The 24,691-nt window shown below is 42.6% G+C and overlaps 1 protein-coding gene across 2 annotated transcripts in view; it reads right to left on the bottom strand.

Moving 5' to 3' along the window:
- Positions 1-24,691, bottom strand: part of PRDM2 (PR/SET domain 2) — a 48,338-nt gene that overhangs the window by 12,330 nt on the left and 11,317 nt on the right. Inside the window, exons 3-6 of one of the 2 annotated variants that reach the window (XM_083628402.1) lie at positions 21,824-21,941; positions 20,655-20,758; positions 19,602-19,754; positions 13,153-13,279 (exon numbers count right to left, since the gene is read on the bottom strand). In XM_083628402.1, coding sequence (XP_083484528.1) covers positions 13,153-13,279; positions 19,602-19,754; positions 20,655-20,758; positions 21,824-21,941 — 502 coding nt within the window. Of the gene's footprint in view, positions 1-2,304; positions 2,367-13,152; positions 13,280-19,601; positions 19,755-20,654; positions 20,759-21,823; positions 21,942-24,691 lie in introns of those variants that run through there. The other variant, XM_083628403.1, reaches the window with a different exon arrangement.

Below are 24,691 nucleotides of genomic sequence, written 5' to 3'. Positions count from 1 at the left end.
AGAGCAAATGTAATTTTAGATCCACTGGATCAGAGTCCTAGGAGCAAACGGAAACGTCCAAAGCTTTTCAGTGTCCACTGCTTCAGCAACTTCCATCACTTTTCAAACTGGTTTGCACAGGCTTTTTCTGTGTTTCGAAGAAGTAATATGAGACCTGCCAAATCTTTTTCTCCCAGCCAAAAATATCCCCTGATTTCTTTAGGATTATGCCCCTTTGGACCCTGATAGCCTGAAATACTCCACCCAAAAGGTTCTCCTAAGTCTCTGATCTGAAAGCAACAATACTGTAAAAATGTTGAAACTGCACAAGTCAGACTGATGGAATATGCCGAAATAGCAAGTTTAACTGGCAAAATTACGAGATCAAGACGAGGGAAATTTTTAAGGAGGATTGGAAATTGTTTGCAGATTGTTAAAAAAAAAAATGTAAACATGTGAAAAGGCAGGTAGCTTTAGAATAAGAACAGTAGTAAAATTTATATCTGAAAACAGTGTGGAGAAAATAAGGCATAGAATTACAACATGCAGCATTAATTGGAAAATTGAGGAAACCACCGGGGAGAGAGTCCAAAGTTATTTGGTTGTAATTTGGAAAGTGTTGCAATTTTTTTTGAAATATATAAATATTGTATTTTTTTAAGAAAAGAAATAAGCTGCACAAGTCAGAACATTCTGCACTCTGCTTTGGCAACTTACACTTAACAGAATTTGGATTATTTCTACTTCAACCTTTAGAGAGTCTGGAGGAAGGCGGCTGGAGTTTACAAACTACTGGAAAAGTGTGACAGGGCCAAGAACTGTGGAAAATGGACCGTGAGCTATGCTGAGAGTCTCCTGACTGCAGGCTTCCAGCAGCTGCATTTAGACCTCTCCTAGTAATTAATAAAATCACAGCATGCAGAAGAGCTGCTTCATCGGATGACCTCAGGTTCCTAGGATTATGAGGAAGAAACCCTTTCTCCAAACCCTGCAGTATTTTCTACATGTTTATCACCCTCCTCTTTGGCAAAAACTATGTTAACTTTATTCTCCCAGACCTTTTAGTTCATACTAGTTATATTATATTGGTTCTTTGTAAAATTCTTGCACTCCCCCAGCTCACTTGTTGGTTTGACACTGGTTTTGTATTGATTTTAATGCAGCTTGCATTTATGCTGGCCTAGTTTGTGTGTGCTGGTTTATGTAGTTGGGTTACTGAGTTCACACTACTTATTGTATTTTCTATTTGTAATGAGTCTGTAAACCACCCAGAGGAATTCATCGAAAGGTGGTATAAATACTGATGAATAAATCAGTAAAACTCTAAAGGACTATCTCATCCTGGGCAATATTACCTGGTTTCCCCCCAGATTTTCAATAGAGGCCCTACTTTATTTCCTACCCATTATAGCTACAGCTGAGTAAAACAACAAGAAGAAAAAGACAGTCTTCTCAACCAGGCGATCTCCCTTTATATTGGAAGTTTGTCTGCCCCCTCTCTGCTGGCATTCAGAACACCAGGTAAAAACTGCTATTCCAGCATGTTTTAGGAGCAGGTAGTATTCATATCTATGTGGCCGCCATTTTTACTTGCTGTGCAGCATTTATTTTAATTGCTTATTGGCATTCCATTTTAACTCTTGACTATCAGCAAACTTCCAAGTGCCGTTTTCATTTATTACTACTCGAGGTGGCAGGCATGGTTCCCCACCCCTTCCCAATTTTATCCTTGCAAAGTAGATTAGGCTGAAAGTGTGACTGGCCCAAGCTCGCCCAGTGAGCTTCAGGGCTGAGTGAGGGTTTATTTGTACCTTGGTCTATCAAGTTTCGTTCAGACATTCTAACAGCCGCACCAAATTGTCTCTCACATGTCACAGGAGAGGACAGAAAAGGTGGGGAATGAAGATTTAAATGACACAACAGGCAGAGAAATCAACATCCTTAGTTTGGCAATCTTGACAGCTGATAGAAAAGTTGGGGAGGAGAACCCCCTTTGCGTATTTACCAGAGGAGCTAGAAAGAGGCATTATTTTTTCAGCTTAACATGGAGAGTCACAAGCAAGTTATGACAAAACAAGTCACTCAAGTTTTTCAGTTTCCCTCCTTCTTTGAAGAGGGAACTCATGACTAATGAAACTTTGGGTCCTTGGCATTCTATACCAGTTACTACGACACGTCTGAAAACTTCTGTATTGTAGCTGCAGAAGGCAATGCTGTTGCCTCCTGTGCACGGAATAGCAATTCCCACGTGCCAGATGTTTTGTGGCTGCTACGCCCCAAAGCCTGTTAGGAGCCTGATAGAAGCACACGAGTGAGTGCACTTACCATCAGGTTTACCGAAGGGTCCTACATGCCTGCGCTACCGCCGGCTGGATCCTCCAGTTGGTCTAAACAAGAAAGATATAGGAATGAAACCACAGGGGAAGTGGAATGAGAACAGTGAAAGAAAGAAAAAAAAATGAAAACAGAAAAAAGTAGAACCAAACAGGTTTATGCTCTGTCGAAACAGAGAAGAACAAGACCACATGAAAGGAAGAGAAAATAGCCAAGAGGTTAAAAGGATGAGACAAGGAAAGGTGGAGGGTTTTCTCTAAAGCTGTGCAGATCCGTTTTGGGGCCCATGCTTCGGAGTAGCCCCTAAATAAAAATCCTAATTAAACAGCAAAGCGGGGGAAGATGGAGATGCAGACAGGCTCTTGTGCTCCCCAACCCACCTTGCTGCCAGACCACCCCCTCTTTTAACAGCCCCAGATCCCTCTGGGTGGACCTGAGCCAACCCACAGCTGCCTCAACCCAATCCGGTCGAATCCCAGGTCATCCCAAAGCTGTCTGTGATCTGTGATTTGGCTGGACCTGGTGCACAGCCCTCACTCTTACTTTCTTTTTAAATATAGCCTGTGGATACAAGGATGGGGATAGGATGTAGCTTTCCATGTAGAGCAGGCTTCCTCAACCTTGGCCCTCCAGATGTTTTGAGACTACAATTCCCATCATCTCTGACCACTGGTCCTGCAAGCTAGGGATCATGGGAGTTTTAGGCCAAAAACATCTGGAGGGCCAAGGTTGAGGAAGCCTGATGTAGAGCATACCAGGTTCAATCTCCAGGTAAGGCAGGGAGGGGGGGGAAACCCTGCCTGAAAGAGAGTTTGGAGAGTTGCCGCCATACAGTGTCAACAAGGCTAAGTTAGATGGACCAGTGTTGTGACCAAGTATAAGGCGACTTCCTATGTTGTCTGGAGTTGGTGCAGCCCACTAGACCTAGGATGCAATAGAAACTTAGCCAGGTCTCTCTGGGTGGAATCTGGAGCAAGGCATGCTCCCATGGTTTCAACTGCCTCCTCTGTAAAATGGGATTACTAGTGGTCTACTTCTGCTGAGGGGACGTGAGTGGCGCTGTGGGTTAAACCACAGAGCCTAGGATTTGCCGATCAGAAGGTCGGCGGTTCAAATCCCCACGACGGGGTGAGCTCCCGTTGCTCGGTCCCTGCTCCTGCCAACCTAGCAGTTCGAAAGCACGTCAAAGTGCAAGTAGATAAATAGGTACTGCTCCGGCGGGAAGGTAAACCGCGTTTCCGTGCACTGCTCTGGTTCGCCAGAAGCGGCTTAGTCATGCTGGCCACATGTACGCCGGCTCCCTCGGCCAGTAAAGTGAGATGAGAGTCGGTCACATGACTGGACCTAATGGTCAGGGGTCCCTTTACCTTACTTCTGCTGAAAGGCTTAATGATGTAGAAACAGCAGTTTGCACACAATGAGTGGTCTCTAATACTATCCCACCCCCAGTTATTCTCCAGGTGACCCTATGTCAAAATATTAGATAGGTGGCAAAAAGCAACTTCAATGGCATTTAACTTAACTCTACCCTCATTGATTTGTTTGTTTTACTGATTGCTGTTTATCCATTTGTTTTATCAACTGTGTGTGCTACTTGCTGCCATTTTTTTAAATAAAAAAGTAGTGTAAGTTTTATCTTGCTTTAGTTTGTGGGCTGTTTATGCGAGAAACTTTTGGAGTGCACCTTAGTATTTTTTTAAAAGTGGGAAAGCAGCAGACGGGTATTTAAAAGTAAGTGAAGAGGTGGAACATACTTCATTTGGTCCTACTTGCAGCATCCTACAACCATGATGACTGCATGTGACTGGGATGTAAGCAGCTGACACAACTCAGCCAGAGCTGGGATGTCAGAATGAGGTTACAGTCAATTTGGTTACTGTGGAATTTTGGAAGTTGCAGATTGGGTTTTGATGCACAGTCACAATAACAACCTAGGAGGTGGCAAAACCGCTCCTGGGCCCTTAGACAATAGACAGCAAGTGGGAACTGCATGAAATATTTTAAAAATTCTCTTACAAGAAGAGGGGAAACAAGATGTCAAGGAGAAGGGGCTCTTTCCTAGCCTTCCTCCAGAAGTTGTTTTCTACGGCTGCCTTCAGATGCAACAGGTTAAGTGAAGGAGCCAAAGCACTCAAGCTGAGCACTCCCTGCATTTCCCACAACCTCCCTGCAAGGACTTTCTGCACAGTTTAAGAGGCTTTGTTTCAAGTTACACTGCATTCAGAGGCCAGGCTGGCTTTCGAGAAGCAGGAAGCTGCTCAGAGAGCTGTGACACATCCTCCAACAGGCTGCCTGTTCAGTTCTGTCCCTGCTGGCATTTCTAGAAGCAGGATAGGACAGTTTTGTTTGGGCATGCTTCAGGTTCTTATGTTTCACTGCAAGGAGGGGGGCAGGGGGAGTTGGGTCGTTTTTAAAGGATAGCTTTGTTTTGTTCTTATTTGGCTGCAAGCTGCTTTGAACCCCACTCCATTTGTTTAAAGAGGTGAAAAGATGTATGCAAATTTAGCAAAGTAAACAAATTAAGTATTACAGCAGTGGGAAGCCAAGGCACAGGGGCATCTACAAGAGATCACTGCATTTGGGTTGGGGAGCGCTATAGCGTAAGCTATATAGTCCATCCCTGACTCAGGGACATAACTAATGCAAACCCACCTGGACCACCATATTAATTTGTGGACACTGCAAGTGGAAAAAAAGATGCTGATAAATGAAGGAGCCATCAGAAGATAAAAAAAAAGCACGACTGAAACTAATCCTTTTCGTTTTGTTTTTAAACAGACAATAAAATAAGAGAGATGTTATTGCTACTTTTCCCAAAAGGGGGGAAAGATGAAGTTGTTACACTATGACTCCTATTCTTGGAGCTGAATTGTTGCCACACATTTTGATGGCCAATCAGATTGGGGTATTTGGTGGGAAAGTATAAAGGCAAGATGAATGATTGGGGATGGGGTGGGGGAGAATAGGAAGAAAAACGAGGAATCACAGCTTGAAATGGTAAAAATGGATCGTGGGGGGAAACCTCTTATGAAACATTCAACCATACTGCTACAGTCAATTCACGCTTCGGCAAATCTTGTACAGCCAAAATGCAAAGGTGGTAATGAGAGCATTCCTAGTGTGTTTGACTGGATTATTCAATGATCAACACCATTGGGGCTGCAGAATACAGAATAACCTCAGGCATCTCGTGCAGTTTAGGGGCCTGTTGGGCACACTGCTCCCACAATATGCTGCTGAGGAAACATGAACAGCACAACCTTGGGCTCCTTTTGCTTCTCGCGTGCCTTAGAGTCCTTCTTCATCTGCATCAATTGAAATAGAGAATGTTTCAAAATGCACAAACACACATGTTCCTACATAAAGGAACCAAAGTGGCAGAAGCGGAGAAGCTGGTTTTAAGTCATGCAAGTCTAGTGGCCTTTGTAAAGTTCATGCGGTTCCTTGCTCTTTTTAAAGGTTTCTCAAAATTATTAATATGATATTTTATTCATTTTGCGTGATTGTTTTCAATTTGTGGTTTACTGCAACACAAGAGCAGCGTACACATCTAATATAGCAGCTCTCCCTTCTATTTCCCTGTGAAAACTTGGAAATTGGCAGCGGTCTTGGCAGTTCCTTTAGCACACACATTGACTCAAATCTTAATACAGTGGTACCTCTGGTTAAGAACTTAATTCATTCCGGAGGTCCATTCTTAACCTGAAACTGTTCTTAACCTGAGGTACCACTTTAGCTAATGGGGCCTCCCACTGCCACCGCATGATTTCTGTTCTCATCCTGAAGTAAAGTTCTTAACCCGAGGTACTACTTCTGGGTTAGCGGAGTCTGTAACCTGAAGCGTTTGTAACCCAAGGTATAACTGTAATAAACTTTCTTGACGAGCCACACTTTAATGATCTTGCATTATACTGAATATCTTGCACACCACCTCAATATTTTACATGACTTTTCAGTACATGCATACTTTTATAAATAAAAATTAAAGTAAACTCATTTCATAGTGCTAAAAATTTATTATGCGTCCAACTAAATGTATGACACTAGTAGATCGTATTAGGTTACAGAATCCTCTAAAACCAGTTAACTTTCAGGAACAAATTCAGTTCTGGAAGATATTGAATTCAATATAGGCTGCAGATCCATGGCAGAACAGCTGTTCTGCATGTAGGAGGACTCAGATTCAATCCTGCCAACATCTCCAGCTATGACTGGGAAAGAGCACTTGTCTGAAACCCTGGAGAGTCACTGTAGAATCTACTGAGTATAAAATATTGTGCTAGACCGACTCATACACTGCCTTGGAATAAGACCGTCTCATTTGTTCCTAGCTAGAGAGCAATTTTAGACAGACTGCATGCACTGCTGGGATTCCAGACCCTTCCCCACATCACAAACTACTTTTAAATCGCTTTTAGTTGGAGAGGGGAAAAAACACATTTTTTTATACAGATTTGAAACAAGTCCTCAACCCACTTTGGCACAGGAAACTAACCAGCTTTTCAGATCCTGGTCACACTTTGTAAAGTGAACTGTGGAAGCTGGTATGAATAGCCGTAGAAGTTTTCAAGGCCCCGGAGGGAAGTTTATGGAACTATTCCAGGAGGATTACATAAGCCCTTCAACATCTTTTGAGCCCAGCTACAGTATATTCAGAGCCTGACACATTTACCTCAGCACCTGTTAGTATGCCTATTAGCAAAAAAGCAGAATAATTGTCATTTTCCAGGCTCTCCTCGAAGTCATGCCCCCCTCCTCAAAACCCCCAGAATACAATGGAGCAGTTGTTCCAGCTGGGAAGAGTGGTATGCTTGGATAGCTTGTTATCAAACTACCCCCAGACTTGTAGATCACTTCGTTAAGAGTCTGTCTTGACCCATGAAAATACCCCATGCAGAACCATGCCAAACTGTTCTGGGAGAATCTAAGCAGAAACTGGAATATTTATATTAGGAGTCTGGTGGAAATGCCTCAAAAGAAATTGCATGTTCTTTATCATTCAAGTTATGGTCCCGATATTGATCTCCCCACACCACAACAGGCCAGAAGAGAGGTAAGCTCTCTTACCCAAGTTTCATTCTTGACTAGGAACGTAAGACAAACATAAGACTAAGAACATAAAAAGAATGCTGCTGGATCATGCCAAAGGTCTATCTGCCCCAGCTTCCTGTTCTCACAGTGGCCAGCCAGATAGATGCTCATGGGAAACCCACAAGCAGGAGCTCATGCAACAGCCTCTCCCCATCTGTGCTGCATGTGAACTGGTGCTCAGAGGCAGCATGCTGCCTTCTTGTCTTACTGTGTCTGGGCTACAGAAAAACCAAAGGCCCATCTAGTCCAGCATCCTGTTTGCAGCATTAGCCAACCAGATGCTTCCTGGATTCCCAGCAGCCAAGCCTGAAGGCAAAAGCCCTCCCACTAGTGATTCAGTGGTACACTGCCCAGGAATGTGGAGGATCTACAACAGCCATAATAAACCAACAGCTTGTTGATAGACCTCTTCACATCGCTGAACTAGTCTAATCCCATTTTAAAGCTAGCTGAACATATCTACTGCGTGTTGTGTGAAGTGGTGAAATGGTAGGAACCTAATTCATTTCTGAAAACTTTTCTTTTTAACCTCCAGCCAGGCATGCCTGCTCTATGTAAACCTGGGAAAGTGTGCATGGCCAAAAGGTTTCTAACATTAACACACAAGGCCACTGCATACAATTGCAGAGGGCCTTCTTGGTAGTGGCGCCCTCCCATCAGATGTCACGGAAATAAACAACTATCTGACTTTTAGAAGACATCTGAAGGCAGCCTTGTTTAGGGAAAATTTTAACGTTTGATGTTTTATTGTGTTTTTAATATTCTGTTGGGAGCAGCCCAGAGTGGCTAGGGCAGGGGTCAGCAACCTTTTTCAGCCATGGGCCAGTCCACTGTCCCTCAGACCATGTAGTGGGCCAGACTATATTTTTTTGGGGGAAATGAATGAATTCCTATGCCCCACAAATAACCCAGAGATGCATTTTAAATAAAAGGACACATTCTACTCATGTAAAAACATGCTGATTCCCGGACTGTCTGCGGGCCGGATTTAGAAGGCAATTGGGCCACATTTGGCCCACGGACCTTAGGTTGCCTACCCCTGAGCTAGGGTAACACAGCCGGATGGGCGGGGTATAAATAATACATCATCATCACCATCACCATTATATAATAAACAGAGATGCTCACTGTATGTAAAAACAAACATCTGCTGCTGTGTGTGCATTGGATGTCTGAGATAACACTTGCACCATGCTTCACACATGAGGCAACTACTTAGGATTTTTATGCACATGCATTATTATTATCTGTAGTAATGGGCAGAAGTTTATAGCTATGTATACATTCAAGGGCATGGAAATTTTCATCAGAAGGTGCCCCTGTACTCTGTATTACATTCAGTGTAAGAAAGTAAGACAGGCCTGCTGGATCAGGCCAATGGCCCATCCAAGCTGGCATCCTATTCTCACAGTGGCCAACCAAAGCCCTATGGGAAGCCTGCAAGCACAACTCAAGCACAAGAGCAACCCTCCCACTCCTGGTGTTTCAAAAACTCGTATTCAGAAGTGATACATCCTCCAACTGGGAAGGCAGAGCACAGCCATCATAGCTAGTAGCCACTGGTAACTCCTCGACAAATTCAATCTTCTTTTAAATCCATCCCAGTTGGTGGCTATCACTGCCTCTGTAGAAGTTGAATGACTACTAGGCAATATTTTATTTATTTAACAAAATCTGTAGTTGTAAATAGGACTTTTTATGTTTACAAAAGGTTATATCTATATATCACTATACCAGTTTTAAAAATTAATAAATGAACAAAACAAACAGTTACAAATATACATTATAAACTAAAATCACAGATTAAAATACATGTCAACTTTATCTGTCTCATTAGACTGACTATTTTCTCCCTCCTCTGTTGGAAGTGCTATGCCTCTAAATACCAGTCGCTGGGAATCACAAATGGAGGGACCGCTGCTGCATTTAGGACCTGCTTACAGGCTTCACATGGCCAACTGGTTAGAAAGTGTGAGAACAGGATACCTGATCCAGCAGGGCTCTTTTCATGGGGATTTTATTTTATTTCATATCCTACCCTTCCTCCCAAAGGAGCCCAGGTATGCTTAAGTGTCGACCTTGAATTTAAAAAGAGAAACAGCTTGCAAATTTGGGAAAGGACCATTCCTCTTGCTTTGCATGCTGAAGCTCCCAGGTTACATGCCCTGCTTGAAACCCTGGAGAGCTGCTGCCAGTCAGTGTAGGCAATACCAGTCTTGCTTTGCTTTTAGGAGAAGAACCATAGCTGTGTGGTAGAGCATCTAATTTCCAGTCAGGAGGTCCCAGGTCAAATCCCAGGCATCTCTAGATAGAGCTGGGAAAGAAATCTCAAAGAGCTGCTGTGTGAAATCCCAAAGAGCCGCTGCAGGTCGATGAAGATAATGCTGAACCAATGGTCTGACTCTGCACAAGGCAGCTTCCCAACTTCCTAATAGCTGCATCAGCAACAGAATTATACACAGGACAGAGAGACACAGAGCAGCTTCTGAGGGAGTTGCTTCTAATTTAGTTACTCTGGGAAAGAACGGGGAAACAAACTGCCAATGTATTTTCCAAGGTTAAGTGGATTCACTCAGATATGGTCATTCCTTTGCTCCCAACTGCAGCTGAATTCCAGTTGGAGACCCAGGCTTCAAAACAGCAACCAAATTGATTCTGCACATGCAGCCATTCCTAGTTTTCAAAAGCATTCTTTTTTAAAAAAAACCAGAACAACAACAAACGACAAAACATGGCAGTTTTGTAAAGACAAAATAAAAGTAGAGAGGGAAGTCACCCGACTTATTGTCCTATAAGCCCAATATTGGTTGATGTGTCTGCAAGGGTTGGGGGTGGCAAAAGGGACCCCCCCATAATGAATAATTATTCCCAGATTCTTCCCCCAACACACACTTCTAAGAAAGTTTGCAGTGTCTGGGACTTTTTAATTTAGAGAAAATGAGAGTAGGAGGTGACATAACAGATGATTATAAAATTATGCATCGCATAACAAAGTGCATAGCAAAACGTTTTGCTCCTGCTCTCATAACCCATGGACATCCATTGAAGCTGAACATTGGAAGATTTGGGGCAGAAAAGAAGCAATTCTTCATGCATAGCAAACTATGGAGCTTGTGATGGCTATCAACTTATGATGGCTTTGAAAGATTAGACTAATTCATGGAGAGGAAGGCTATAGATGGCTGCCAGTCATGACGGCTACGCTCTGCCTCCATAGTTGGAGGCAGTAAGTCACATCTAGTTATTTCAATGGGTCTACTCTAAGTAGGACTAGTACTGGAAGCATACGCTGTAGCACTGCAGTGGCAGGGGACCCAGTGGGGACTGTTTTGAACTTTTGATCCCAAGCATTGCAGCCCTCAAGTTTTTGACATTCAAGCTGACTGAATCAACTCAGCTGGGACTAACTGCCATTTGGTACCTCCTTCCCCACAAAATGACCCCTTCCACTGGGTTGCATGGGCAGAGGCAAAGTGCAAACAGCAAGGCCCTCCTTTATTAGTTGAGAGAACCTGACCATTTGTCACTTCCCATCTCCTGGAACAGTCTTATGTAAGCTTTGGAGGACGAGGCTATCAATGACTACTAGCCACGATGACTATATTCTACCTTCCCTGTTGGAGGCATTATGCCTCTCGATACCGGCTGTTGTGACTATCAAGTGTAGAACGGGCTGTTGCACTCAGGACCTGCTTGTGGGTTTCCCATTTAGGCACCTGACTGGCCACTGGGAAAACAGGATGCTGGACCCCTTGCCTGATCCAAGCAGGGCTTTTCTTATGTTTCCTTTGGATTAGCTCCAGCAACTTCACAACTAATAAGGCTGGTGCCATTCCCAGCATGGGATTTGCTCACCTGATCAACGCGATTGTTTCAAAGTTAGTGTACATAAGATGACATCCTCCGTTTTTGTTCTTAGACTGAAGATATTGTAGACTCCAACTCCTATCAGACCTGGACAACATGGCTAAAGACAAGGGACGATGGGAGCTGGGGTCCAGAACATCTGGAGGGCACCATATGGAATGTCTGTCCTTGATCCTTCTATGATTCAATGGCCAAGTGGGCTGGCTTCACCCTGCCATTCCCCCCAAACTAGTGTGAAGTAAATAAAGGCACCCACTCACTCTGTAACATTATCGCTCCTGGAATGTGGATCCACTACTAATACTAATTACTACTAATATTAAAAGCAGCAGCAGCTTTCTTGTTAGGACTGGATACATATATAAAGCCTAGAAGCACATTTTCTGGAGTAAAAAAATAATAATTAAACATTATGTTAGTCCTTCTCAGAGTCATACCCTCTTAAGCTAATGGACATGACTATCTTAAGTTCATTAATTTCAAAAGGTCTACTCTAAGTAAAACTTAATTTAATACAACCCCAATTACTCTGGACAGTATATTAAGAAATATTCTGTTTCTTCCATCATTGTCAGAAATGTGCAGAAGTTATAACTCAAAGGCACCTACATCTTATCACAGAAGTTCGGCGGTACAATAGGAAAACCTATATTTTAGCCACTATCTAAAACCACATTTAAATATTTTTTTAAAAAAACAATATATTTTTCATTCACAATGATGCTGAAATATTTTATTTGCTTACAATCCCAAAAACAAATGAGTTTATTCCTTCTCACCTGTCTTGTTATTGTTTCTATCATAATAACTTGTTTGATTCATTACAAATTGAAACATGTCCTTAATATGTACACATGGAGGCCTTGTTTTTTGTTTCCCTCTCTGAATATAGACTGATCTTTTCCTTCCCATTAATTTCAAAAGCAGCCCCACCCGCAATAAGAAATTTAAAATTAAAAAACACAAACCACAGGCCTAGTTTTCTTTAGTGCAGTGCTGCAAACAGTAAAGCCATAATGAAGGAATAAATGCAAATGCTGTGTCTTGATGAGTCATCGCCCAAATTTCAACACCACTCTGAAATAAAACCCTAAATGCAACCTGTCTGATTTCAATACCTGGCATTCTCCATGCACCAAAATGTCATTTGCTACCTAAACTCATGACAGTTAACACTATCGGGAGGCAATATGAAATGTTTGCAGACTTCAAAAAAATAAAAAAATATAAAAAAAAATGCAGTGCTTTTAAAATCTTTTGAAATCATTTTCGGAATCCATCTGCTGGCACAAAGTGCAATAAACAAGAAAGGCAACTAAAAATACTTCCACGGTGTTAAAAAAAGAGAACCACATCGTTCTCCCAACACGTCTGATAAAGCAAAAACATGAAAACCTTAAAAACTCAACTTGCCAGCAGGTTATTTTTCTCTTTCAAGTTTTAACTAACTTCTGGTTTGAAAAGGACTGACACAGCGGAGAAAGAACTGTCAAATACCCCCCCCCCAAGGAAACTGATGTGACCGTTCTACTCTTTGATCGAATGAAAGGGGGGTAGAGGGCAGAGAAAAAAAAATATATATATATATACAACTTTAACTGGAAGCTGTTTAAATTGAGGAGGCAAGCACCAGAGCTTGGGGGGGGGGGGAAGGTCACACAGACGTACTTGCTGGTATGACACTCCCTTCAGTGAGAAAGTATTAGGAGTGTTTCTTAATCCTACAAGCAGGAACTGGGGGAGGGGGGGTAAGGAAGGAAGAGAAGAAGAAAAAAAGTTTGCCTTTTTTCATGCTACTCCATGCCGCGCACCCCACCTTTGATTGTTCCTTCACAGAGAGAATGGGAGAGATGGGAGAGAGAGGGAGGTGAAACTTCTTACCTTTCTTGGTTTTCGGAGAGTTCCTCTTGCTGCGATTGCTGGCTCTCTCCTCTTCGATAGCAGCTGCTATCTCTGGGTTGTCTTCCCCATTGTACCACACCAGGAGCTCCTCGCCTGGCTCAATTGGCTGGAGGAATAAGAAGAGACAAGCAGGACACCAATCAAGAGGAAGGTTGTTAATAAAAAAAAAAGAGGGGGGGAGGGAGAGAGAGAGAGACAGAGAGAGAAGCAGGCTCAGGGCCAGAGGGCGTGGAGCTTGCTGTGCGGATCACAAACAGCTGTACTCTGCACTAAGAACAGATTTCCTAACTGCCTGCCTGGCCAAACAGGAAGGACTCTTTAACCCTTGGTGGCTTGTGCAAGCGCAGCGTCACAAGGGAAGAAACAGAAGAGAGGAGAGAGAGAGAGAGAAAGAAAGAGCGAGCCAGTTGCACCACACCCCTCTGCTGGAAGGAGGATTGCATTTATCCAGCACATTAGCATGACTTGCACATTGCACTGAAACTCCAGCTTGCTTTATGGCAGACTGGGAGAGAAGCAAGCAAAAAAAATGAGCATCGGCTCATTTCAACAGGTTCTTCTCAAAAAGGCGAGGAGGAAAAATGAACAATGCATTTGAAAGGAAACAGAATCTTTCACATTTTATTTTAAACATCTCTAGGATGTTCGCGTCTGACCTCCCATATTTTCTGCTGTTACAAGCAAGCAGCTCAAGCGTAATGATCTACACACATAGAAGGGATTTAAAACAAATATGATGACGATTCTAAAAAACGTCGGCAACAGAATGGTCTTCTCTTAAGAAACAGAATACCCCCCCCCCATCTATTGGGGAAAGGATGTTCCTCTAATGGGACACCACCACTAAAATGTCCCTCTCTCCCTCTGACTTTGATCTTAAATTTCAGGTGGATTCATAAACAAGAGTCCCAACAATTATCTATGACCTTGGCATCTCTTTACACATCAAGTCCACCCCTCACCAACCTCTTAAGACTTCATTCATGTATTAGAGATATTTATTTCCCTTCTACAACAGCACCCTCCCTGCCACAGCAATATAATAAGATCAAAATATACAGGGCAGGAAAAAGCCCAGCAGATAAAAGTACCCAATTAAACACAGGGTCAGTTCAGTAAAATTGATCAACCCAGCAGGCCAAACGCCAAAGAATGCAAAGGAATGAGGCTCTCTTTCTCATGCTACTGGCAGGGCAGAAAATAGACACACGCCCACTCACAGATCGCAAAGACCAGCTTTTACAGAGGGGTATAAAAACTATTTTGCAAGGCCTTTATTTGGCTTCTTCCCCCTGCTTGGATTAGCCTCACAACAATTATTTGCAGTAAATTAGGCTGAGACATAGTAACAGGTCCAAGGTCACCCAGCAAGTAGGCCTTGAAGCCCAAGATTTCCCGCCCCCACCCCACCCCACCTGCAATTGGAGGTAGCTGTCAGAACATTTGTATATCTAGCTTACCAGACCTAAATCAGCCTTTAACAACTTGGTGCCCTCCAGAAATTTGAGACTACAGTTCCCTGCACTAAAGCAAATGAAGACTGCCATATCAGTTTTACTGCCCACCTTGTCTGTCTTTGCTTTTGAGACCAGTTAACTGACTGTACTGATAATATCATTATACACTGATAATAACATGCATTTTATTCATATCCGCTAGCCTTTTAATAAACATTCAGGTGGGGATATAAAAGTAGATTGCAGAATCAAAGAATGCAAGGGACCACAAAAGATCACTCAGCCCAACCTCATGAAAGTGTAGAAAAGCTCTTACTAAAGTGCCTCTTAACATATAAGTGAACACATGTTGTAATTTCCCTCCTACAGATACAAGAACCTTTTCCAGCCACTAATGATGTGATGCAATACCCAAGTACATTTACCTCTGATTCCTTACCCTGTACAGTGGTACCTCTGGTTAAGAACTTAATTCGTTCTGGAGGTCCGTTCTTAACCTGAAACTGTTCTTAACCTGAGGTACCACTTTAGCTAATGGGGCCTCCCGCTGCTGCCACGCAATTTCTGTTCTCATCCTGAAGCAAAGTTCTTAACCCGAGGTACTATTTCTGGGTTAGCGGAATCTGTAACCTGAAGCATCTGTAACCCAAGGTACCACTGTATGGAAATTGTATATATTGGGTTGTATTGGATACTAGTACGACTCAGAATAGATTCACTGAAATGAATGGTGCTGGCCACTGATTTCAATGTATCTACTCTGAGGAAAACCTAGTTGGCACAACCCATCATATATAAAAGCTGAAAGCTCTGTGACTTTTAAAATATATATAAAAAACTTGAGCACTGAACTTTGATTTCTGCAGCCCCCACTCTGAAACCTGGTGCAGGAGACTATGCAACAAGGAATACATACTTTTACAAACATAGTAAGAGTTCTGCTGGTTCAGACTGAAGGGTGCCCATTTACTCCAGCTTCCTGTTCTCAGTGACCAACAAGATGCCCATCAGAAAACCACAAGCAGGACAAGAATGAAACAATACTCTCCCCACCAGTTTTAGCTTATGTAAGAGAACTGCAGAACAGAAAACACTCTGACCTGATAAGAGTATCAACTGTTTTACATTCACTATCATACAGTTCTTTATTGAAAGTTAACAACATTGCCCAAAGTCTCCTGAGTAACTTCATGACCAGGCACGTTCACAAACATTCTGGGTCATGCTGACATATTCTGATGCTCCCCATCCTCCATAGATACTGTAATAGAAGTCAAGGCTGCTTTTAACCGATAGCATGAACAGCTAGTCCAGAGGAGCTTCTCATATGAATTTGCACACAGTTGTTCTGATGCAATTATTTTTTCCATTATACTGTACCTTTGTCTGTATGTCGTTTTGCAACAATATAGCTGTAAAAAGGTAGCTAAAATACTTTAAACAGTGCAATGCTAAGCATGTTTACTAGGAGGTAAATCATATTGTCTTCAGCGGGTCTTAATCCTGGGAACGCACACATAGGATTTCAGCCTAAGTGCAAGATGAATCACTGGGCCCAAGGCAGCATCCACTAGAGTTTTTTTTTCAAAACACTCAAATGTAAAGTTGCTGAACTTCTGGAAAAATATTCAACTTGTCCCTTAGATCAATATCCATACCTGTGGACTGGAATGTAGCCAATCTAACACCAGTTTTGTAAAAGCGATCCAGGGGGAATTCAAGGATATGCAGGGAGAAAAAGAGGGAGAAGGATACCGGTTGCTGGAAATCACAGGAGGGGAGAAAACTCTTGTGCTTGTGTCCTGCATATGGGTTTCCCACAGGCATCTGGTGGGCCACCGTGAGAACAGGAGGCTGGACTACACGGATCTTTGGTCTAATCCAGCAGGACTCATCTTATATTGGATCAAAACTAATCCTTTTATTGAATCAAAACACAATTCTAAAAAAACCCACAATTATACCATATTTTCAGAACACTTTTCAACCGTTATGATTCTCAAAGAGGTTCACCAAAAAAATAATTTTAAAAAATCAGATTTTTAGCATAGTTAACAGAGCCATGCTACCAGGGGCTCTCAATGGTATTCAGCAGGTTGTTCCTGGCACTGCTTCCTTGGAAAGTTAGTGGTGGCTTTCCACCTATATAAAGGATCTCAAATCACATGTCTGTTGAAAAAACTGACAGCTGACACTCAAAAGGCTGAGTGCCATAAGTCTCCTCCCCTCCAAGAATAAACAGGTAGTGGAAATAATTTACTGTATTTTTCGCTCTATAAGACACACCAGACCATAAGATGCACCTAGTTTTTGGAGGAGGAAAACAAGAAAAAAAAAATATTCTGAATCCCATAAGCCAGAACAGCAAGAGGGATCTCTGCGCAGCAAAAGCAGCGATCCCTCTTGCTGTTCTGGCTTCTGGGATAGCTGCGCAGCCTGCATTCGCTCCATAAGAGGCACACACATTCCCCCTTACTTTTTAGGAGGGAAAAGTGTGTCTTATAGAGCGAAAAATACGGTAATTTTGTTACAGCTTCCTAATAATTCCTGGATCTAGGTGCTCTGAAATTGTGATGAGGTGACATATTCAAGGATTAATAAAAACCTCATTCTAATTACATAGGCAAGATAGCAAAACATAAAAGGCTGAAGATACATAACTCTACTGAGGAAAACATATTAGCATTAAAATGGGTTTGGCTAATTATCATTGATTAACAATTTGATTAGATCACAGAAGTCTACAATTTGACACACACAGGTAAGTTTTGTTCAGATTTTGACTATAGCAGAAGGTTAGTATAAATTTAGAACTGACCGAGAAAGGAAAACGCACTCTACAAGTAATGCTATTATCTACACAAGTGTGCAGTGACATAGAATTAAAAATATCCAAGGTACCTTATAATATTTTTTAAAGTCAACTATGATAAGCAGCAACATTAAACACCACCATCACAAAATATCAACAGCAAAATGAGCCAAATAAAACAACACAGAAGAAGAAACAGTATCAGGTAATGCTGTAGTCACCAATGCAACATTTGTAACCTTCTTCTCATAATATCTGGTGTTTTGGCTAATATTATTAACATTAAACTGTTTGTTTCTGAATGTGATTACAAAAATAACCAAGGATGTCACTGGTAGTTTTCTTGTAACAATGTTTTCTTGTTAATGCACCTTAAAAAGTTATGATCAATGTAACAGTTTTGCAACCTCAAGAATTTATTTGTAACTTGGATAAGTGTTTTCTCGAAAAGCATGCACCAATTCCACCCCTACCCCGCATCAACAGCAATATACATAAAGAGCAAATGTTTCATGGCCAAGTGTCAAACGTACAGTAATGTTTATTGGAAACAATGGAGAAAAGGTTTTCTGGCAAATGACCTGTGACCAACGGAACATAACCAAGGCACTTGTCAGGGTGTCCTGTTGAGCCAGAAGAGGTTTAGTCATGCTGGCTGCATGACCCAGAAAACTGTCTGTGGACAAATGCCAGATCCCTTGGCCTGAAGTGAGCGCCGCACCCCATAGTCAAGTTTGACTGGATTTAACCGTCCTAGTTTTACTTTTTACTAGGAACTATACCATATTTTTTTTAAGGGATGCGGGTGGCACTGTGGTCTAAACCACTGAGCCTAGGGCTTCTGATTGGAAGGTTGGTGGTTCCAATCCTGCGATGGAATGAGCTCCCGTTATTCGGCCCCAGCTCCTGCCAACCTAGCAGTTCAAAAGCATGTCAATGTGCAAGTAGATAAATAGGTACCACTCCGACGGGAAGGTAAACGGCGTTTCTGTGCGCTGCTCTGGTTTCGCCAGAAGCAGCTTAGTCATGCTGGCCACATGACCCGGAAAAACTGTCTGCGAACAAACATTAGCTCCCTCAGCCAATAAAGCGAGATGAGCGCCGAAACCCCAGAGTTGTTCGCCACTGGACTTAACTGTCGGGGTCCTTTTACCATTTATTTATTTTTTTAAAAAGAGACAATTCTTGGCTTACGACTTACAAACCAGAAGAAAAGATAGGGCACCTAAAGGAAAGAGGAGTGGAAGAGGAAACAAGAATACACAGCTATTTAACTGGAGCAACACTTCATTAAAGGGGGAATAGCATGCCTTCAAGATGGCTAGCATGTCAGAGCTGTGTCAGAAAAGGCCACAGGGTCTTTCCCCCCATTACATACAGAAGAGTTGAGATCCTGGCAGTAGAAAGGACTGTTTGACATCAATGTTAGGGTTCCCTCCAGAAGGGTCAAGGACTGCATGTCACGAAGCAAAACGATGGGTCAAGCAGCCAACTAGGGATTTATGGGCTGTATCCCACTAAGAACAGACCCACTGAAACCAATAGACCTAAGTTACTCGTGCCCATTAATTTTAATGGGTTTAATCTGAGTAGGACTAACCACTGGATACAACCCTATGTCATAAAACATCAGACGCAATGTACTGCAATTGCACATATCCCTCAAATGGAACATTTAACTGTGATCACCAAACTATTTCTAACGTGGCCCTTATTCAGTTTATTTGGAAAACCTATTCCCCACCCTTTCAAATGCATTTGAAACAATAAGGATGGACCACAACTTTAAAAAAACATATATGCAAAACAAGCAATCTTACCACTGAACGACAGTATCTTGCAAAGAGATGTATGGGAGACCCCCAAAGGCACTGAGAAAGAGCTGAACAGCTTTTTAAAAAGTCATACTTCTGGCCCATCTAGCCTAGCACAGCTCCCCACCCCCAAAGAGCTAAGGCCATGCTTTTTACCAGAGAACTTTTAAAGTGGAAGATGCCACGAACTGAACTTGAGAGCTTCTGGCTGCCAATCGGGTACTCCGCCACGAAGCTATGTTGCATCTCCTGTAGTAGCAGGTTGCACTTTTGCACAGCAGCAATGGGAAGACAGGGTATTGAAATTTGTACAAAGGCAAGTGATATACGCAGAGGCACTGCTACCTTTAAAGTTTTGTAGTAGATGGTTCTGTTGATCTCCAAAGGGAATAGGTTCTGCTCCTTTCCTGAGCGAGCCCAGTTCACATAGCGCAGCCAGTTCCCCTTCTCTGGATCTGTGGCATCAACACACATCCATCCCAAGTTTGGGTAATAGACCTTGTGAGGTTGAACGTATGTGTGCATGGAGACAGAGAGGAGGAAAGAAACAAAAGTACTCATTAATCACGAGAGCATGCACCCATCGTCTCAGTTTCAAAATGTGGGTGTTTTATATGACTGGGTCCATATGGAGCACCACTGGATGATCCCTGGGAGACTGAAGACCACCTACTCACATGGCTGCGCTGACAGGAAGTTGCTCTCTGGAGTGGGAAGTTTGGGCTTTAGGCCTATTTTTTGCTACTCACTGGTGGTGGTGGCGGCGGAGAAAGGGATGTGCAGCAACAAGATCATTCACTTTGGAATCTGTCTTAACTACTGCATCTGCATTAGATTAAGGCTGGATGCATAGTGAAGCAGGATAAGCAATAAGGACAACTTTTGCAGACACTGTCCTGCACAGTATTTACTGAGAATTTACAAGAGAATCCTTGCCTTCCTGGCACATTTCAGCACTTGAGGATGTGGAGCAGGACCAGCAAGGAATGGCCGAAGGAGTCTTCTGGGGGAAAACAGGGAAGCCCAAAGGGTCACACCTGGCCCCCAGGCAGGACTCGCTCTATACATCAGTCATGATTTTATAAGTATTTATCGTGTCCCTCTTAATAGTCTCTTACCCCTACTTCTCAGAAACTAAAAAGCAGACAAACCATGGCTTGGTCTAAAAATGACAGCTACCATAGCAAGAGAGTTAAGCTAAATTTAAAATCTAATCACATTTCTGTTTTGCTTTTGGTGATCCTTACAACCAGGAGAAAAACTATCTACAGTTTATTTTACATGCTTTATTGTTTGATAGTGATGTCGTTAGCCACCATGAGCTACTTTTTAAAAAGGATTATAGAACTTTCAAATCATTTTATATAAAAAAGGAATTGCTCATCAGCCACTGCTTACCTCCCACATGTACACATTGCTTTTAACCTGAGATCGTTTCTTCTTGTCACCAGCAAACGGACCAAACTTTCTGCCTCTGAAAATTGGCTTTGTTGCCCAGACACCTGAAGATCAAATGAAGAACCACAATCAGACTCTTTGGCAGTATTGCATACTTCAAAACCATGCAACACTGCTTAACGACAACAAAGCGATTCCATAAATACACTGTAACTTTGCCTGGCTAAATAAAGGGGGGCAGAGAATCCAAAAAGAGGGGAGGGGGAACAAGCATATCACAAACTAATGCAACTAATAGCAAAACACATGAAACAGAAAAAGCAGTAAAATGCCAGGATGCTGATGACTACATAATCTGGGACTGGGAACTGGGAGGCGGGCAGTAAAAATGGATACAATCTGCTGGGAGAGGGGACCTGGATCAAGGCTCTGAAGGGGTAATCTCCAGTGTTCAATTTTAAATGAAAGGTTGGTAGAACCTGAGATATAAGGCAAAATAGACAGGCACACTTTTTTGGGGTGGGAGGTGGGGGGGGGGGAGAAACCAGCGTGTCCCACCTTTCGGTGTTCTACTTTACATCTCCACCATCCCTGGGAAACAATCCTGAATACACCCACGTTTCCTGGATGACCTTAAGAGACAAAACCTGCTCTCATGGGACCCAGATGTATCTCTTTGTGGGCAGCTTGCTATTGTATCCATGGGGGCAATTTCAATGATAGCAATATGTGTAAAGTCTACTCATTCAGGGACGCCTCTTCTACACTTCAACTTGCCACCCCAAGGACTGCAAACTCTTTGGTTGCCAAGGATAAGTACCAGGGTTTTAGAGGTGTGAGTAATGTCCGTACACCAACTGGGCTTAATAACTTGGAAAGCCTTTGTCCAAACCTCAAAACAAAACATTCAGCTTTGGGCTGCCATTTGCCAGTAGTGCTGCTGATCTAAGTTCACCTCAAACCAGGTAGTGCTGTTGACTTTAGAGTGCAGGAGACAACATATGACACTAAATTGGATACCACATTTCAAAACCATGGGCTGAGGGTGCATCATGTAGTCACCCTGTCGTAGCAAATCCTGAGAAGGATCCCACCCCACACTTCCCAGGTTAAACAGTCTTCACTTCAAGCAGCCTCTCTGCCTGCAGCTTGTTTCTAGATTTACTTACCAAGCCGTGTCTTGTCAACAGCAGATGGGAGAAGTCTCACTTCCTCAGGAAGTCCTTTAAGCACGTGCTCAGGTACGTCGGCCAAAGTCTCAACTGATACTGAAGGCTCCGTTGAGTTCTATGAAGAAAACAAAACAAAACAAAAATAGGAAGGGGACAGCCCAACGGTAAACACATGGCAGAATCTGACAACCCACCTGCGTTACAACTGGCAGCACAACACAAGAATCCATAAACAAAGCTGTGTTGCAATTGCTGGCATTTCAACTTCACATAAACACTAGTTTACCAAGCACATTTGAAAACGATGATATTAAGAGAAACACTGCAAATCCTTCATGCAATGCATAATCTACTCAGTGATCCACCAGATGCTGTGACGGCCAGCAGGATACGAGACTTTTTAAACTTTGAGAGGGTAGGGCTATCACTAGCTACTAGACATACTAAACAGAAATGCAGCTTTCATTTTCAGACACACAATATGCAAGAACAAACAAGGAAGGTGGGATGTCTCCAATATGGTTCTGCTTGTTGTATGGTTCTTAATGCCATTTCTTATAAGGAGTCTGCAAAGCAGATTACGATGGTCTACATCTGGGCTTTATTCTAGGTGATGGATCACAACTTTCCCTAAAAACCATGTTCCTCACCTACTACAGACAGCTGGCCTAAGCATCTCTACCTGTATTTGAATATATTCTTCCCCTTTGCCCCCAAGTATTGTGGGATGGCTCTTGACTTTGGGAGCCAATTGTGTACTGATATGCCCCACCAAATTAAGCAGATATTATCTGTGCACCCAGCATGTATATCTAAAGATCAGCGTCACTGCCAATGAATAATTCTTTTTCTTATTCCTCTGAAGCACTGCTGTTCAAAAGGGAATACAAGGCTAGGCACAGGTATGTGAAGGAAATTACTTTCAGAGCACTTATTTTAATAGCAAATATAGCTACCTTCCTTTCAAAGATATATGCTTCACTCAGCTTCTACTCTAGTTATTACAGAAGCAACAAACCAAGGTATAGTAAAATAAAGCAAAGATATAGGCTGTGTGTGAACATCACAGTATGCACATCCATAAAATATCTCAGCAAATATCTATTTTGTGTTAAGACATGTCCCCATGGCAGCTACTTTGTGATTGGCCATGCCCCCTTGACGGTCACTTTGGGACTGGTGCTCACAACATTCTCAATATTCCTGATGAGCCCACTGGCCCCAAAAGCCTGGTGAACCCTGCACTAAACAATAGTTTGGTGTGATGAAAGCTAGCTTCAATAAGCCTGAGGATTATGTACTCTCCTCAAAGTCTTCCAATACGGTTGTGAGAAATGAGCATTCATTCCATTTAAACACAGAAGAGAGTAACATCTGAACCCTAAACTGCACTTAATACTAACTATGGTTTGATTAAATAAAACTGTTTGAAGCAAGCTTGTTTCAGACAAACCACAAATAAGATTAAGCAGTTTCTTGGGCTTGCACATAAGCAGCTGTGGTTCATCTAGTCCAGAAGTGAAATTATCTAACTCAGAGAAGTGATGGAGAAGTGGGGTGGAATGCATGAACCCGGGGCTTCATAGTTTAAGTAAAACAAGCTTCACTGTGGTTAATAAAACCACATTAATACTTATAAATAACAGATCAAACGTTACTGTGGAAGACCATATATGCAAAACCCATTTGCTTCCATGTTGCTTGGCCAGGATTAAGCTGTAAATATCAGTTTGTCTCTTAATACCACTTCCAAGCATGGTGTATATCAGAAATCCCACAAGGACTACACTTGAGGGTGGCGGGTGCATTTGCATCCTATGTAGAAGCAAGTGGTGAAATTCACTTCAGTAAGCAAGAAATAGCTATAAAATACAGAGATGAAAGAAAGAAAGAAAGAAAGAAAGAAAGAAAGAAAGAAAGAAAGAAAGACCAAGTATGCCATAAGTTTAACAACTAATACTTCAGATACTAAACAGCTTCCCCCTGTGGGCAACAGAATGTGGAAACCTGCCTTATACCCAGTGCAGTGTTTTCTATTGTGAGTGGCTGTATCTCTCCAGGGTCTCAGGTAGAAAGTCTTCCCCATCACCTGCTACCTGATCCTTTAGACTGAAGATGACAGACATTGAACCCGGACCCTTCTGCATGCAAAACACATGCTCTGCCATGAAGGTATTCTCCCTCTCCAAGGGGAGAATGACAGCTCTTGGAATTGTGGCAACACTACTGTTATGCCTACAAGAGGCCTTGATGACTCTTCTGTGGCAGTAGCTAATACAGTGGATGCTCAGGTTTCAAATGTGATCCGTGCAGGAGGCACATTCGCAACCTGCAGTGACACGTCTGCGCATGCACGGGTTGCGATTCGGCATTTCTGCGCATGCTCAAAGCACAATTTAGTGCTTCTGCGCATGTGCCAAAACCCAGAAGTAACCAATTCTGGTACTTCTGGGTTTCGGCGCATCCATAACCCAAAAACGCGCAACCTGAAGCGTCTGTAACCCGAAGTATAGAACAGAACGATGCAGATGTTACTGGAAGGGGTCATCGGGAGTCGTACCAGGGCTCCAGCAATTCTATCAGTGTCCCAACGCCTTCAACTCATCAACATGCTTCATTCTGGAACTTTTCTTATGAAGCAAAGTAAAGCAAAATAATTGTTCCTCACCCCACCCTCTACCCTGCAAAGAGTCCCATGTATTCTGAGCAGTGGGGGAGGCAGATCCAAGTTACCACTGGTGTTTAGTTTTCAAGGCAAGGACATCCATCTTTCTCTTGTCCTAGTAACCCATAGTACTGCTTGAAACGTGCTTGCACCTAGCTCAGTCTAACATGACTGGATTTCAATCCTTTGTACGTTCATCA

This window comes from Podarcis filfolensis (genome assembly GCF_964270895.1).
Source record: "Podarcis filfolensis genome assembly, chromosome: 8".
NCBI classification, from domain to species: Eukaryota; Metazoa; Chordata; class Lepidosauria; order Squamata; family Lacertidae; genus Podarcis; species Podarcis filfolensis.
Note: the sequence above shows the minus strand (reverse complement) of the source record. Positions and strands in the feature narration are given on the sequence as shown.